This window comes from Capra hircus, chromosome 25 (assembly GCF_001704415.2).
Source record: "Capra hircus breed San Clemente chromosome 25, ASM170441v1, whole genome shotgun sequence".
Lineage (NCBI taxonomy): Eukaryota > Metazoa > Chordata > Mammalia > Artiodactyla > Bovidae > Capra > Capra hircus.
Genome location: NC_030832.1, coordinates 18,352,794 through 18,371,175, shown reverse-complemented (window position 1 = coordinate 18,371,175; position 18,382 = coordinate 18,352,794). Strand labels below are relative to the sequence as shown.

Sequence of the window (18,382 nt, the reverse complement as noted above, 5' to 3'; positions counted from 1 at the left end):
GCAAGTAATGATTATAGCAAATTAAGAAAGTTAATATAATGATTTATTACAGTAATAAAGATATTAATTCAACAGATATTTTGCTGAAATTTACTGTAAGCCAATCTTTGGAGTCCCAGAGATGAATATATCATAGTCATTGCCTTTTAGAAGATTTTTCACAGTCCTATGAGAATGACTGAGGAACAACGCCACTTCCAAGGAGGGGTGCCTGTGCGGATGCAGGAGGGACGAGAGAAGCTACTCCACATTCAAGGTCAGGAGGGGGGGCCGTGAGGAGATACCCCTCGTCCAAGGTAAGGAGCAGCGGCTGCACTTTCCTGGAGCAGCCGTGAAGAGATATCCCATGACCAAGGTAAGAAAAACCCAAGTAAGACGGTAGGTGTTCTGAGACGGCATCAGAGGAGACACTGAAACCATAAACACAGAAAACTAGCCAATCTGATCACAGGGACCACAGCCGTGTCTAACTCAATGAAGCTAAGCCATGCTGTGTGGGGCCACCCAAGACGGGCGGATCATGTTGGAGAGGCCTGACAGAATGTGGTCCACTGGAGAAGAGAATAGCAAACCACTTCAGTATTCTTGCCTTGAGATCCCCATGAACAGTATGGAAAGGCAAAATGATAGGATACTGAAAGAGGAACTCCCCAGGTTGGTAGGCACCCAATATGCTACTGGAGATCAGTGGAGAAATAACTTCAAAAAGAATGAAGGGATGGAACCAAAGCAAAAACAATACCCAGTTGTGGATGTGACTGATGATAGAAGCAAGGTTCAGTGCTGTAAAGAGCAATATTGCATAGGAACCTGAAATGTTGGGTCCATGAATCAGGGCAAATTGGAAGTGGTCAAACAGGAGATGGCAAGAGTAAATATCAACATTCTAGGAATCAGCGAACTAAAATGGACCTAGAATGGGTGAATTTAACTCAGATGACCATTATATCTACTACTGTGGGCAGGAATCCCTAAGAAGACATGGAGTAACCATTATGGTCAACAAAAGAGTCTGAAATGCAGTACTTGGATGCAGTCTCAAAAATGACAGAATGATCTCTGTTCATTTCCGAGGCGAACCATTCAATATCATGGTAATCCAAGCCTATGACCAAACCAGTAATGCTGAAGAAGCTGAAGTTGAATGGTTCTATGAAGACCTATAAGACCTTTTAGACTAAGACCCAAAAAAGATGTCCTTTTCATTATAGGGGACTGGAATGCAAAAGTAGGAAGTCAAGAAACACCTGGAGTAACAGGCAAATTTGGTTATGGAATACAGAATGAAGCAGGGCAAAGACTAATAGAGTTTTGCCAAGAAAATGCACTGGTCATAGCCAACACCCTCTTCCAACAACACAAGAGAAGACTCTACACATGGACATCACAAGATGATCAACACCTAAATCAGACTGATTATATTCTTTGCAGCCAAAGATGGAGAAGCTCTATACAGTCAAAAAAACAAGACCGGGAGCTGACTGTGGCTCAGATCGTGAACTCCTTATTGCCAAATTCAGACTTAAATTGAAGAAAGTAGGGAAAACCACTAGACCATTCAGGTATGACCTAATTCAAATCCCTTATACAGTGGAAGTGAGAAATAGATTTAAGGGACTAGATCTGATAGATAGAGTGCCTGATGAACTATGCATGGAGGTTCATGACATTGCACAGGAGACAGGGATCAAGACCATCCCCAAGAAAAAGAAATGCAAAAAAGAAAAATGGCTGTCTGAGGAGGCCTTACAAATAGCTGTGAAAAGAAGAGAAGTGAAAAGCAAAGGAGAAAAGGAAAGATATAAGTATCTGAATGCAGAGTTCCAAAGAATAGCAAGGAAAGATAAGAAAGCCTTTCTCAGCGATCAATGCAAAGAAATAGAGGGAAACAACAGAATGGTTGTTTTCTAGAGACTAGAAAAGATCTAGAAAACTAGATCTTTAAAAGATCTAGTCTTTAAAAGTCTTTGAAAGATCTAGTCTTTAAAAGTCTTTAAAAGACTAGAGATCTCTTCAAGAAAATTCAAGATACCAAGGGAACATTTCATGCAAAGATGGGCTTGATAAAGGACAGAAATGGTATGGACTTAACAGAAGCAGAAGATATTAAGAAGAAGTGGCAAGAATACACAGAAGAACTGTACAAAAAAGATTCACGACCAAGATAATCATGATGGTGTGATCACTCACCTAGACCCGGACATCCTGGAATGTCAAGTCAAGTGGGCCTTAGAAAGCATCACTATGAACAAAGCTAGTGGAGGTGATGGAATTCCAGTAGAGCTATTTCAAATCCTGAAAGATGATGCTGTGAAAGTGCTGCACTCAATATGCCAGCAAATTTGGAAAACTCAGCAGTAGCCACAGGACTGGAAAAGGTCAGTTTTCATTCCAATCCCAAAGAAAGGCAATGCCAAAGAATGCTCAGACTACCACACAGTTGCACTCATCTCACACACTAATAAAGTAATGCTCAAAATTCTCCAAGCCAGGCTTCAGCAATATGTGAACTGTGAACTTCCAGACATTCAAGCTGGTTTTAGAAAAGGCAGAGGAACCAGAGATCAAATTGCCAACATCCTCTAGATCGTCAAAAAAGCCAGAGAGTTCCAGAAAAACATCTCTTTCTGCTTTATTGACTATGCCAAAGCCTTTGACTGTGTGGATCACAATAAACTGTGGAAAATTCTGAAAGAGATGGGAATACCAGACCGCCTGACCTGCCTCTTGAGAAACCTGTATGCAGGTCAGGAAGCAACAGTTAGAACTGGACATGGAACAACAGACTGGTTTCAAATTGGAAAGGGAGTACATCAAGGCTGTATATTGTCACCCTGCTTATTTAACTTCTATGCAGAGTACATCATGAGAAATGCTGGGCTGGAAGAAGCACAAGCTGGAATCAAGATTTCCAGAGAAATATCAATAACCTCAGATATGCCGATGACACAGCCCTTATGGCAGAAAGTGAACAGGAACTAAAGAACCCCTTGATGGCAGTGGAAGAGGAGAGTGAAAAAGTTGGCCTAAAGCTTAACATCCAGAAAACTAAGATCATAGCATCTGGTCCCATCACTTCATGGCAAATAGATGGTGAAACAGTGGAAACAGTGTCAGACTTTAATTTGGGGGGCTTCAAAATCACTGCAGATGGTGATTGCAGCCATGAAATTAAAAGACACTTACTCCTTAGAAGGAAGGTTATGACCAACCTAGACAGCATATTGAAAAGCAGAGACATTACTTTGCCAACAAAGGTCCATCCAGTCAAGGCTATGGTTTTTCCAATGGTCATGTATGGATGTGAGAGTTGGATTGTGAAGAAAGCTGAGCACCAAAGAATTGATGCTTTTGAACTGTGGCGTTGGAGAAGACTCTTGAGAGTCCCTTGGACTGTAAGGAGATCCAACCAGTCCATCCTAAAGGAGATCAGCCCTGGGTGTTCATTGGAAGGACTGATGCTAAAGCTGAAACTCCAGTACTTTGGCCACCTCATGTGAAGAGTTGACTCATGGGAAAAAAAACCTTATTCTAGGAGGGATTTAGGGCAGGAGGAGAAGGGGACGACAGAGAATGAGATGGGGGACGACAGAGAATGAGATGGCTGGATGGCATCACCGACTCGATGGACATGAGTTTGAGTAAACTCCAGGAGTTGGTGATGGACAGGGAGGCCAGGCATGCTGAGATTCATTGGTTTGCAAAGAGTCAGACACTACTGACCCACTGAACTGAACTGACTAATGACTATGTTGATTATATTCTTTGCAGCCAGAGATGGAGAAGCTCTATACAGTGAGCAAAAATATGACCAGAAGCTGACTGTGCTCAGATCATGAACTCCTTATTGCAAAATTCAGACTTAAATTGAACAAAGTAGGGAAAACCACTACACCATTCAGGTATGACCTAAATGAAATCCGTCAGGACTATACAGTGGAAGTGGCAAATAGATTCAAGGGATTAGATCTGATAGACAGAATGCCTGAAGAACTATGGACAGAGGTTTGTGATATTGCACAGGAGGCAGTGATCAAGACCATCTCCCTGCCCCCCCCCAAAAATGTGAAAAGGCAAAATAGTTGTCTGAGGAGGCCTGAGAAAAGAAGAGAAGCTAAAAACAAAAAGAAAAGGAGAGATAAATCCATTTGTAAGCAGAGTTCCAAAGAATAGCAAGGAGAGATAAGAAAGGCTTCCTCAGTGATCAGTGCAAATAAATAAAGGAAAACAATAGAATGGGAAAGACTAGAGATTTCTTCAAGAAAATTAGAGATATCAAGGAAAGATTTTATGCAAAGATGGCCAAATAAAGGAAAGAAATGATATGGACCTAACAGAGCAGAAGATTTTAAGAAGTGGTGGCAAGAATACACAGAAGAACTTATAAAAAAAGATCTTCATGACCCAGATAACCATGATGGTGTGATCACTCACTTAGATTCAGAAGTCAAGTGGGCCTTAGGAAGCATCACTAAGAACAAATCTAGTGGAGGTGATGTAATTCCAGTTGAGCTATTTTAAATCCTAAAAGATCATGCTGTGAAAGTGCTGCACTCAATATGCCAGCAATGGAAAACTCAGCAGTGGCCACAGGACAGGAAAAGGTCCGTTTTCATTCCAATCCCTAAGAAAGGATATGCCAAAGAACATTCAAACTGCTGCACAGTTGCACTCATCTCTCATGCTAGCAAAGCAATGCCCAAAATTCTCTAAGCCAGGCTTCAAAAGTATATGAGCCATGAACTTCCATAGTCCCCTTCTCCTCCTACCCTCAATCTTTCCCAGTATCAGGGTCTTTTCAAATAAGTCAGCTCTTCGCATCAGGTGGCCTAAGTATTGGAGTTTCAGCTTCAGCATCCGTCCTTCCAATGAATATTCAAGACTGATCTCCTTTAGAATGGACTGGTTGGATCTCCTTGCAGTCCAAGGGACTCTCAAGAGTCTTCTCCAATACCACAGTTAAAAGGCATCATTTCTTCAGCATTCAGATTTCTCTATAGTCCAACTCTCACATCCATACATGACTACTGGAAAAACCATAGCCTCGACTAGACAGACCTTTGTTGACAAAGTAATGTCTCTGCTTTTCAGTATGCTGTCTAGGTTGGTCATAACTTTCCTTCTAAAGAGTAAGCATCTTTTAATTTCATGGCTGCAATCACCATCTGCAGTGATTTTAGAGCCCAGAAAAATAAAGTCAGCCACTGTTTCCACTGTTTCCCCATCTATTTGCCATGAAGTGATGGGACCAGATGCCATGATCTTAGTTTTCTGGATGTTGAGCTTTAAGCCAACTTTTTCACTCTCCTCTTTCATTTTCATCAAGAGGCGCTTTAGTTCCTGTTCAATTTCTGCCATAAGGGTGGTGTCATCTGCATATCTGAGGTGATTGATATTTCTCCTGGCAATCTTGATTCCAGCTTGTGCTTCTTCCAGCCCAGCGTTTCTCATGATGTACTCTGCATAGAAGCTAAATAAGCAGGGTGACAATATACAGCCTTGATGTACTCCCTTTCCAATTTGAAACCGGTCTGTTGTTCCATGTCCAGTTCTAACTGTTGCTTCCTGACCTGCATACAGGTTTCTCAAGAGGCAGGTCAGGCGGTCTGGTATTCCCATCTCTTTCAGAATTTTCCACAGTTTATTGTGATCCACACAGTCAAAGCTTTTGGCATAGTCAACAAAACAGAAATAGATATTTTTCTGTACAGCATTGGAACATCCGTTGGAACATCGAAAAAGCAAGAGAGTTCCAGAAAAACAGCCACTTCTGCTTTATTGACTGTGCTAAAGCCTTTGACTTTGTGGATCACCACAAACCGTGGAAAATTCTTAAAGACATTCGAATACCAGACCACCTTACCTGCCTCCAGAGAAATCCATATGCAAGTCAAGAGGCAACAGTTAGAACTGGACATAGGAAAACAGACTGGTTCCAAATCGGGAAAGAAATACGTCAAGGCTGTATATTGTCACCCTGCTTATTTAACTTCTATGCAGAGTACATCATGCGAAATGCAGGGCTGGATGAAGCACAAGCTGGGATCAAGATTGTCGGAAGAAATATCAATAACTTCAGATATGCAGATGACACCACCCTTATGGCAGAAAGCGAAGAAGAACTAAAGAGCCTCTTGAGGAGAGTGAAAAAGTAGGCTTAAAACTCAGCATTCAGAAAACTAAGATCATGGCGTCCAGTCCCATCATTTCATGGCAAATAGACAGGGAAACAATCGAAATAGTGAGACACTTTATTTTGGTGGGCTCCAAAATCACTGCAGATGGTGACTGCAGCCATGAAATTAAAAGACATTTGCTCCTTGGAAGAAAAGCTTTGATCAACCGAGAGCATATTAAAAAGCAGAGACACTACTCTGCTAACATAGGTCCATCTAGTCAAAGCTATGATTTTTCCAGTAGTCATGTATGGATGTGAAATTTGGACCATAAAGCTGAACGCTGAAGAATTGATACTTTTGAATTATGGCATTGGAGAAGACTTTTGAGAGCCTCTTGGACTGCAAGGAGATCAAACCAGTCAATCCTAAAGGAAATCAGTCCTGAATATTCATTGGACGGACTGATGCTGAAACTAAAACTCCAATACCTTGGTCACCTGATGCAAACAACTGACTCATTAGAAAAAACCCTGATGCTTGGAATGATTGAAGGCAGGAGGAGAAGGGTACAACAAAGGATGAGACGGTTGGATGGCATCACTGACTCAGTGGACATGAGTCTGAGCAAGCTCCAGGAGTGATGGGCAGGGAAGCCTGGCATGCTGAAGTCCATGGGGTTCCAAAGAGTAAGACATGACTGAGCGACCGAACTGAAATGAAATGATGAGAATGACAGCTTTATAAACAAATAGTATGTCCAGACAATACAGTACAGGTTAAATTAGAAACATACTATTTCTTTAGGGGAGCCAAAAAAGAAAGCACCTAGACTGGGAGATCAGGGTGATGTTGCTGAGAAGGTGACATTAGAACTGAGACTTTTAAGTTTAATAGGAGTTGTCCAAGGGATTAGGTGTGAATGAAAGACTTTCTAAGCATAGGAAATAGTGTGCACAAAATCAAGGAGACAAGAAAGATCACAAACCTTATAGGAAACTATTTGAGAAGGCTGAAGAATAGGAGTATGGGAAAATGAGAAAAACAAATGGAAGATATCTAGAGCCTTCCACAATTCACCTCAGATTTTATCTGGTAGGCAACAAAGAGTTACTAAATACTATCAAGCAACAAAATAAAAGGATAACATATGTGTTCTAGAAAGAACACTGCTGTGGAGGACGAATTGGATTGAGATGGGGTATAAACACACACAGAATCAGGAGTAGGGATTCTCTGGGGAAAATCCACTCAAAAGATAGTAAAAATGAAGTAAGGAAAGAGCAATGAAGTTGGAGAAGAGGAGGTACTTTGGAGCCATGTAGGAAATCAAATTTATAAGATGTAAGAACTGATTAGGAAGGAGGAGTAGCAGATGCCTGGCTTAGGGCACTAGATGAATGGTAATGACCCATGAGAGGAATAAAGGTTTGACACAAGAACGAGGATGGGTTCCTTGAGTTTGTGACTGATTGAGTTGCAGATGATTGTGGATCCTATAGGAGGAGAGAAGAAGCTGGTATATAGGTGTTCAATTGTTGATTGGTATTAACTTAAATGTATTTCATTATTAAAAAAAAAACCATTCAGAAGGCTGTCTTTTCACCTTGCTTTTATTTTCCTTTGTTGTGCAGAAGCTTTTAATTTTAATTAGATCCCATTTGTTTATTTTTGCTTTTATTTCCAGAATTCTGGGAGGTGGATCATAGAGGATCCTGCTGTGATTTATGTCTGAGAGTGTTTTGCCTATGTTCTCCTCTAGGAGTTTTATAGTTTCTGATCTTACATTTAGATCTTTAATCCATTTTGAGTTAATTTTTGTGTGCAGTGTTAGAAAGTGATCTAGTTTCATTCTTTTACAAGTGGTTGACCAGTTTTCCCAGCACCACTTGTTAAAGAGATTGTCTTTACTCCATTGTATATTCTTGCCTCCTTTGTCAAAGATAAGGTGTCCATATGTGTGTGGATTTATCTCTGGGCTTTCTATTTTGTTCCATTGATCTATATGTCTGTCTTTGTGCCAGTACCATACTGTCTTGATGACTGTGGCTTTGTAGTAGAGCCTGAAGTCAGGCAAGTTGATTCCTCCAGTTCCATTCTTCTTTCTCAAGATTGCTTTGGCAATTCGAGGTTTTTTGTATTTCCATACAAATCTTGAAATTATTTGTTCTAGTTCTGTGAAAAATGTGGCTGGTAGCTTGATAGGGATTGCATTGAATTTGTGCAACTTATGCAGCTCAATTCCAGAAAAATAAATGACCCAATCAAAAAATGGGCCAAAGAACTAAATAGACATTTCTCCAAAGAAGACATATGGATGGCTAACAAACACATGAAAAGATGCTCAACATCACTCATTATTAGAGAAATGCAAATCAAAACCACAATGAGGTACCACTTCACACCAGTCAGAATGGCTGCGATCCAAAAATCTGCAAGCAATAAATGCTGGAGAGGGTGTGGAGAAAAGGGAACCCTCCTGCACTGTTGGTGGGAATGCAAACTAGTACAGCCACTATGGAGAACAGTGTGGAGATTCCTCAAAAAATTGCAAATAGAACTACCTTATGACCCAGCAATCCCACTGCTGGGCATACACACCGAGGAAACCAGAATTGAAAGAGACACATGTACCCCAATGTTCATCGCAGCACTGTTTATAATAGCCAGGACATGGAAACAACCTAGATGTCCATCAGCAGATGAATGGATAAGAAAGCTGTGGTACATATACACAATGGAGTATTACTCAGCCGTTAAAAAGAATTCATTTGAATCAGTTCTGATGAGATGGATGAAACTGGAGCCAAGTATACAGAGTGAAGTAAGCCAGAAAGAAAAACACCAATACAGTATACTAACACATATATATGGGATTTAGGAAGATGGCAATGACGACCCTGTATGCAAGACAGGAAAAAGGACATAGATGTGTATAATGGACTTTTGGACTCAGAGGGAGAGGGAGAGGGTGGGATGATTTGGGAGAATGGCATTCTAACATGTATACTATCATGTAAGAATTGAATTGCCAGTCTATGTCTGACGCAGGGTGCAGCATGCTTGGGGCTGGTGCATGGGGATGACCCAGAGAGATGTTGTGGGGAGGGAGGTGGGAGGGGGGTTCATGTTTGGGAACGCATGTAAGAATTAAAGATTTTAAAATTAAAAAAAAAAAAAAAACCAACTCATAGTTAGGTCAAAAGATAAGACATTTTTCCAACACATTTCTAAGGTTCTTGAGAATAATACCATGTTGTGTATAGTTCTTCAAATAATTGGCCAAAATAAATGTCTCATGTTTACTTAGATGTTCTGGAAAATCTCTCATCCACCATACTTTAAATATTGCAACACCAACACTACTAACCTGTGCGCAGACAGGCTATATTTGCAAGCCACCATTCAGGGATCTTGGGCAAAAGCAGAATTACTCGATCGCCCCTTTGCAGGCCACAGGCTTCTGTAAGTATATTTGCAAATTTCCTTGATAAAGATCCTAGTTCCTCAAAACTCCATCTCACTTCTTCTCCGTTTCCATTTATCCACCAGAAGGCTGGATTGGAAGGTCTCTTTCCAGCCTGAGAAAAGACAAACCAGTCATAGATTTAAAGGTGGTTATGCAGCTAAATTCTATTTCAACTGACTTAATGTAATATTTTCTCTGAAGACAATTCACAGGTCTTTAGTTAGGACATACTTGGAGTATTTGGGAGTAACTCTGGGGTCCTTATTTCTAGATTTTGGGAGCCATGTCACTTCTTTCAGCACATGTGATTTCTCATTTAGCCTGATTATTTTTCTTTCCATAAAGGTAGAATTCTTGCATCCCTTTATATTTTTCTCAATGCTCTTTGCCTCATTTCCTACCATTTTTTTATTCTTGGATCCACATTTCATTCTTAGTCCTTTATATTTATTTATTTTTAATATTTATTTATTTATTGGGCCACTTCAGGTCTTCGTTGTGGCACACAGGATCTTCACTGCAGCACATTGGATCTTTTGTTGTGGCCTGTGGCCAGCAGGCTTAGTTGCCCCATGACATGTGAGATCCATGTTCCCTGCTTTGGAAGGTGGATTCCCAACCACTGGACCAACAGGGAAGTCCCTACTCCTTTTTATTAAAAAAAAAAAATTAACCTATAATCATACATTTTTATAACCCAGGCTTTTTCAACCATGGAACTCTTGATGGTGAACCAGATGTCCTGTGCATTACAGGGTATTTAGCAACACCCCTTAGCCTCCACCGATTAGCATACACCCTCCCCCAACTCATAGCAACAAAAGTGTCTCCAGACATTACCAAATGTCCCCTGGGGGAAAAAATCACTCTCAGTTAAGAAACTGCAGTCTGACTGGTCCTTGCTCCATACCTTTTCCATATTGGTCCATTGGTCCAGGACATCTTTGGCAAAGTTGAAATACTCTGGGATCTCTAGTTTAAAGTCCTGTTTCATGGATTCATAGTTGGAGAAATTCTGAGGGGTCACAGTTCTGTAATCTTTATGCAATGCTCTCATAGAGCCAGGAATTGCTAGGCACTGAAAATATTTGGCACAAAGTAATATCTTCATGGTGACAAGGGCTAATGTCAGTCTGGCTAAGTATTTTAGCACCCAGAATTTCTACAGATACAATCCATCTAAAAGACAAGCAAAAAGACATGCATTTGTTTCAGACATATCCCCAAGCAGCCAAGTTTTATTATTATTAATCATCATATAGTACTATTTTCTGAGAACTCACTATGTCCCAAATACTGTGCACAATGCTTTTTTTTTACATACAATTTATCATTAAATCTTCAGAGTAACCCTGTAAAGTGGATGCTATTATCGTCTCTGCAGATGGAGAATATGATGAGTAAAAGGTTGTCTCAGTCGTCTCTGGTTTAAACAACAGATAATTATTTCTCACAGTTCTGGAGGCTAGGGAGTCCTAGATCAAGCTGCTGGCTGGTTCAGTTATCCCATGAGGGCTCTGTTCCTAGCTTGCAGATGGTTGCTGTCCCTCTGTGACCTCACATGATGAAGAGAGAGAGAACCCTTCTCTCTCTTCCTCTTCTTGGAAGATACTAATCCCATCAGGGGCCTCACTGTCATGACCTCATCTAAACCTAATTATCTACCAAAGGCCCCATCCCCAAATACCATCACATTGGAGGTCAAAGCTTTAACATAAGAACTGTTTTGAACTGGGATAACATTCAGTCTGTAACAGATGCATTGATTGGATTTGAACCTAGAACTGTCTCATTCCAGCCCATTCTTCTGACGAGTAAGGGCTAGTGCCTCCCATATACATTTCTAAAAAAGAAAAGATCTGGGTCATCTAGTTACTCTCAATGAAAGCAAAGAGTTAAGCTTTTAATCTCTTTCATCTAAGGATTTCAAAAGGAGTGTAGAAATGTTAAGGAGAATTCTTCGCAGTGGATAATCCACAGATGACGAAACAGGTAGCAAAGTACCAGTTACTCATGAAAGCACTGTCAAAAGTCCTCTAGTTTAAAGACTATAATTCCCACACTCCAGATAGGAGCCAACACTACCTTCAGGCTTGGAGCTGCATTTACCAGATATATGAAAATAGAGTTTAGCCTTTTGTAGGAGAGGCCTCTCTGGGCCACCCAGCCCGCCCTCCTTCTGTGGGAAATCATTTGATCACAATATCATTTATTTGGCTGAGGTCTCATAATTGAGGCTATTTAAAAACAGTTTTAGGGACTAAGGGTTTTCTTCTTTATACTTTCTGTAATCTTCCAAATTTCCTGCAATGAAACACTACTTTCACAATCATTGCTGCTAAGTAACTTCAGTCTTGTCTGACTCTGTGCGACCCCATGGACGGCAGCCCACCAGGCTCCCCAGTCCCTGGGATTCTCCAGACAATAACACTGGCCTGGGTTGCCTGTTCCTTCTCCAATGCATGAAAGTGAAAGTGAAGTCGCTCAGTCGTGTCCGACCCTTAGCGACCCCATGGACTGCAGCCTACCAGGCTCCTCTGTCCATGGGATTCTCCCGGCAAGAGTACTAGAGCGAATCACCATTGCCTTCTCTGGCTCACAATCATTAAATCATCATTTTTAGCTTCAATTCTAACTTTACAGTATGTAAGGCAGAGTAGCTGTGTGGAAGCATTTATGTATTGATATATTTCCAAACAATGATTAATAATGGATGCCAGCCATACATTTAACCCTAAATGGACCTGGCAATTAGGCATCATATTGTTGCACTCAAAGCATCCTCATAGTTACTTAATATAATAATTTATTATGATAATAATGATATTAATTCAACAAATATTTCACTGAGATTTACTGTAAACCAAGGAGACCTGGGTACTTCGTCTGACCCTTTGATCTATTTGTGTGCAGACCTGACAAGGGAATGAGAATAAGCCCTTTGAAATCATCTGATTTAAACCTCCTCATTTTTCACCTGCAAAGAAAACAGGATCCCGCAGAAGGGAAGCAACTTGCATTAATGTGATATGAGAATTAGGACTAGAATGTTGGTCTACAGATCAATGGGATTTCATTCGAGCAGTGCTTCTCAAACCTGGCTATATAATTGAATCATGAGGAAAGTTTTATAAATGTACTGATGCCTGAGTCTTAATTAAATCAGAATCTTTGGGGTTAGTGTTGTAGCCACGCGTTCCAGGAAACAAACTCACTCAGAAGGACAATGCAGATAATGGAGTGCAGTTTATTACACCAGCGGGCCCAAGGCAGAATCTCCTCTTAGCCAAGGACCCCGACCAGTTTTTGTGAAAACCTTATATACCCTAAGTGTACTTGCTCAAACCCACCTCCCCAAGTTCCTTGAAACTAGTCTGGACAAGGTAAAAGAGAGATACGATCAAAGTTAACCCATGATTCACGTGTCACAAGACTAGATAAACAGTGGATATTTAACAATAGGCCTGTGGTCATATCCCGATAAACATAATGGAATTTACCATTTTTTTCTGTTACAGAAATAATTAGCATATTCTTTTAGGCAACGGACAGTCCAAGTACAAGTCCTGAGGCTCTTTTATCTGGGGGTCTGGTTTTCCATTGGTATGCCATTTCTATAGACACCGGGCACAAAGTTCAGAGTCCACTGGGAGGGTGATCATGCATGTAGCCTAATGTTCGCAGCCTGGCCTAAGATGGAGTCCAGCTCTGTTTCCTTCTTCATTAGGGCCTGGGAATCATAATTTTAAAAATTTCCTCAGAGGATTCTGCTGTGCAACCAAGGCAGAGAGTCACTGATTTGGAGGTTATGATCCATGAACAATCAATATCAGCATCACCTGGAACCTTATTAGAAATACCCATTTTCAGACCCCAGTTTCACATTTTACCAATGAAGAGACTAGTAGAATCACCCTCAGAGAGTTGTCCCAAAGATTAAATGAGACAAAATGCTTATCATGGTGTCTAGCATATTACTATCCTTTAGCTCAGGAGTCAGCAAACTTTTTCTGTACAGGGTCAAATAATAAATATTCTAGGCTTTGTGGGCCATTTGGTCTCTCTTGCAACTGCTCCACTCAATTCTAGTTGAGATAGCAGCCACTGACAATACATAAATGAATAGTCATAACTGTGTTACCAAAAATACTAATTATGTCTCATCATGAATTGTTATTCTGTTTTTTATTTTTCCAAATAGTTAAAAATGAAAAACTTATTCTTGGTTCACAGGTTGTACAAAAGCAAGTGGAGGGCTGGATTTAGCCCATGGGCCATAGTTTGCTAATCTTTGCACTAGAATGTAAAGTTTATGAGCGTATGGACATTGCCTATTATGTTCATGGGAATTATAATAGCATTTGGCCAGTTCAGTTCAGTTCAGTCGCTTAGTCATGTCTGACTCTTTGCGACCCCATGAATCACAGCACGCCAGGCCTCCCTGTCCATCGCCAACTCCCAGAGTTCACCCAAACTCACATACATTGAGTCAATGATGCCATCCAGCCATCTCATCCTCTGTCATTCCCTTTTCCTCCTGCCCCCAATCCCTCCCAGCATCAGAGTCTTTTCCAATGAGTCCACTTTTCACATGAGGTGGCCAAAGTACTAGAGTTTCAGCTTTAGCATCATTCCTTCCAAAGAAATCCCAGGGCTGATCTCCTTTAGAATGGATTGGTTGGATCTCCTTGCAGTCCAAGGGACTCTCAAGAATTTTCTCCAACACCACAGTTCAAAAGCATCAATTCTTCAGCGCTAAGCTTTCTTCACAGTCCAACTCTCACATCCATACATGACCACTGGAAAAACCATAGCCTTGACTAGATGGACCTTTGTTGGCAAAGTAATGTCTCTGCTTTTCAATATGTTATCTAGGTTGGTCATAACTTTTCTTTCAAAGAGTAAGTGTCTTTTAATTTCATGGCTGAGCATTTGGCCAGAGTAAGTGCTAAATAAATATCTGTTGAATGGATAAATGACTTATTCAGAAGGCAGAAACTTTAAACACAGTGGGTTTTTTTTTTTTCCCAATAACTCAGAACTGTCCAATGGATTGCAAAGAGTCAGGCAGGACTGAGCACACACACACACACACACACACACACACACACACACACACACACACAACGTAGCAGAATTATAGTAGGCCTGAGAAGGGCCTCTCCTACTTTAACCAGAATTGTGTGACAACTTGCACTGTTCATGCGGCTAATTTAGATTAATTTAAATACTATTTGAAAATTAGTTCTTTAGCCACACTAGCTACATTTCACAGAGAACACATTGGCAAACCACTTCAGTACTCTCGCCTGGAGAATCCGATGGGTGGAGGAGCCTGGTAGGCTGCAGTCCATGGGGTTGCTAAGAGTTGGACACAACCGAGCTACTTCACTTTCACTTTCACTTTTCACTTTCTTGCATTGGAGAAGGAAATGGCAACCCACTCCAGTGTTCTTGCCTGGAGAATCCCAGGGATGGGGGAGCCTGGTGGCTGCCATCTATGGGGTCACACAGAGTCAGACACGACTGAAGTGACTTAGCAGCAGCAGCCGCAGCTACATTTCAAGTGCCTAATAGCCACATGTGGCCAGTGGCTACCATACATATATCAGTGCAATCACAAACCATTTCTATCATTGCAGAAAATGCTTGTTGATAGTGCTAACCTATATTGATAATAGCTCAGAACTGGAGTGATATGAAACATTCATATACAGGAAACTTGAGAGGAAGCGTTCCCAAGATAAGATTTTTCTAAAAGTTCTGCTGCTGCTAAGTCACTTCAGTCGTGTCCGACTCTGTGTGACCCCAGAGACAGCAGCCCACCAGGCTCCCCCGCCCCTGGGATTCTCCAGGAAGAACACTAGAGTGGACTGCCATTTCCTTCTCCAATGCACGAAAGTAAAAAGTCAAAGTGAAGTCACTCAGTCGTGTCCGACCCTCAGCGACCCCATGGACTGCAGCCTACCAGGCTTCTCCATCCATGGGATTTTCCAGGCAAGAGTACTGGAGTGGGGTGCCATTGCCTTCTTCTAAAAATTTAGGCTTAGTAAATTATTTACTCATCACTTTCCTCTTGTCTGAAGCTGTGTGAGGAAAAGTGTTAACTATTAACTAGAGATCCCTTGGCAATTCTCTTAGGCTCTAAAAGAGGCTGCTTTTTAGAACAGAAATGAACCCCTGAGTCTTCAAACATCATTCTCTTTGGCAGTGAGGGTTGGGTGGAAGGAACAAACCTTTTCTCTTATTTGCTGGCAAGTTATATCCTGCACATTTTGCAGCTCTCTTCCTTCTTACAGAATTAACAATGTTTCCTTCGATGGGAAGGAAACAGTTAAGTAGTCAACACTAAGTTTTGGCAACCTGGTTCCAGTATTCTTGCCTGAGAAATCCTATGGATAGAGAAACCTGGCAGCTACAGTCCATTAGGCCACAGAGAGTTGGACATGACTGAGAGACTGAGCACAGCACAACACTATTTTTAGTACTATAACCTTGTTTTTAATTTTGGAGGATAATACCTTCAAATGACTTAAAAAATTATAAAAGGTACACAGTGAAAAATCTGCCTTCCACCCCATCAAATAGCTGCCCAGTTCAGTTCAGTTCAGTCACTCAGTTGTGTCCAAATCTTTGCGAACACATGGACCGCAGCACGCCAGGCCTCCCTGTCCATTACCAACTCCCAGAGCGTACCCAAAATCATGTCCATCGAGTTGGTCATGCCATCCAACCATCTCATCCTCTGTCGTCCCCTTCTCCTCCTGCCACCAATCTTTTCCAGCATCAGGGTCCTTTCTAGTGAGTGAGTCAGTTATTCGCATCAAGTGGAGTTTCAGTTTCAGCATCAGTCCTTCCAATGAATATTCAGGACTGATTTCCTTTAGGATAGACTGTGCTGTTTCCTTATATATATTTAAGCAAATGACTATAGTTTCTTTTTTCTCCACCACTTCTATACCACATGTAGTCCAGAATACACATGATTTTGTCCATAATTTTTTTTTTTTTTTGGTAATACAACTTTGGAGTTTTCTGTATCTGTGCACAGATCTTCCTTTTTTTGCTTTTTTGTTTTAAATAGCTGTATGGCATTCAAGAACAGCTGTACTATAGTATCTTAAGCCAGTCCCCTATCAATCTTCATTTGGACTGTTTCCATTATTTTGCAAATAAAGTGAAAATTTCAAACAATTTTCTCCTCTGCATTCAGCATCCTTCAAACATATGTTGAAAAGAAAATTGGCCAGGCATTTGGAGCTTAAAATGGCCTAATCATTTTGTTCTACCAAAAAGAAAATCCCAACATCTTTTTCACCAAAACTAAGACCACCTTTTCACCAACAAAGTTCCTTTCCTATGTTTTCAGTGATTTTAACTTTTCATAATGTCCATTTTCTAGGCTTTTAGTATTCTCTGTAGGTAACAGAGCTGAGATAAGTTTCCCAGTGTGAGCCTGGATTTTTATAATGAGCCATAGAAAACTCTTGTAATAAAGACATTACCACTTCTGGCCAGATGAACTTTTCAGGGCCTCATCTGCAGTGTAGCCTCTACATCCATATAAGCTGCAGTGCCAAGAGAGTTTTCACCACCCCACATCTCCATAACTATCTTTCCTATCAAGTAATCCAAGCAATAATGGTAGCTTGCCATATATAGCCTGAAAGCAAGGTAAAATCCCTACTATTTTCCCCAACCTAACAAGATCCTACCTTAAAACTTCTATACAGAGTTTTTAGATCTACGCTTGACCACACAGCAGAGAAAAGTGGCTGCCCCCAGGTTATTTCCTTGAGTTTGCATGCATGTTTCCTAAAAGTTCCTAGAAAAAGTTTGCATACTTCCTGGATGATGCAGAAGACGGATTCTTATTTGCCACTGAGCAGGGCAGGGAACTAAGTAGTACAGTGAAAAACTCAGCTGCTACTTGGACTCAACTGAATTTTTTTAAAAAACATTTTAAGAAATTAACAAATGAACATAGTTTTAAAAAAATTAAATAGCAATCGAAGCTTAAAATGAAACACTTACCTGCTATGTTTATAGCCTTTTTGTGTACATACTCCTGGTCACTTACTCGATAGTATTACAGCATCACTGGCAAATTCTGATAGAAACACCCCAGCTGCCCAAGATTTCAGTGAAACTATTTTTGATTTGTTGGCCTTGTTTGTTTGCTATCTTTGTTTAAAAGTACATGTGCCAGCCCAGCAAACCTTAGTTAGAAGACAGATAAGGTGGTACTCACTCAAGTGGCAGCTTCCGACACAGCTGGAGATGACGGAAGGCGGCAGACTTATTTCCTAGAGGAGGATCCCTGAAACTTGAACTCTTGCATCTGCTTTGGTGGTGGTAATAACCAAAAGAAGAGAGAATAGCCTGACAGTTGGAAAAGGTTAAATTATGCTCAGAAGAGTTTTGCTTGGATTGGTGAAGACATTCTGGAGGGAGGAGCAAACTTTCTGGGCTAAGTTTACACTGTAAGTTTACACAATCCCCTGAGGTCACTTACCCTTTTTATAGTTAATAATTTACACACACCACAGGCTTTTGCAGGAATGGGAAAATAATGTATTTATTAGAGGGAAAATGTCCATGGAGTTGCTGGAGGGGTTAGTTTCATAAAGGGATTGAGGGAATTTTCTCTCAGAAGAAGGAAAGAAAAAAGGGTGAAAGAAAACAAAGCGGTTTTGGATAGAAAGGAAAGAAATTAAGGTATAGGTTGCTCTAGGTCTCAGTGAACCAGTTGCCATGTTTATTTTTGGACCTGTTGAACCGGTCAGGACTAAGAATA

At 40.8% G+C, this 18,382-nt stretch overlaps 1 protein-coding gene across 2 annotated transcripts in view; it reads right to left on the bottom strand.

Annotated features, from left to right (window-relative positions):
• ACSM3 (acyl-CoA synthetase medium-chain family member 3) overlaps nucleotides 1-18,035 on the bottom strand; it is a 61,402-nt gene extending 43,367 nt beyond the window's left edge. Inside the window, exons 1-3 of one of the 2 annotated variants that reach the window (XM_005697568.3) lie at nucleotides 17,837-18,035; nucleotides 10,496-10,764; nucleotides 9,487-9,697 (exon numbers count right to left, since the gene is read on the bottom strand). In XM_005697568.3, the coding sequence (XP_005697625.1) occupies nucleotides 9,487-9,697; nucleotides 10,496-10,696 (412 nt within the window). In that variant the 5' untranslated portion in view covers nucleotides 10,697-10,764; nucleotides 17,837-18,035. Of the gene's footprint in view, nucleotides 1-9,486; nucleotides 9,698-10,495; nucleotides 10,765-17,619; nucleotides 17,724-17,836 lie in introns of those variants that run through there. The other variant, XM_018040677.1, reaches the window with a different exon arrangement.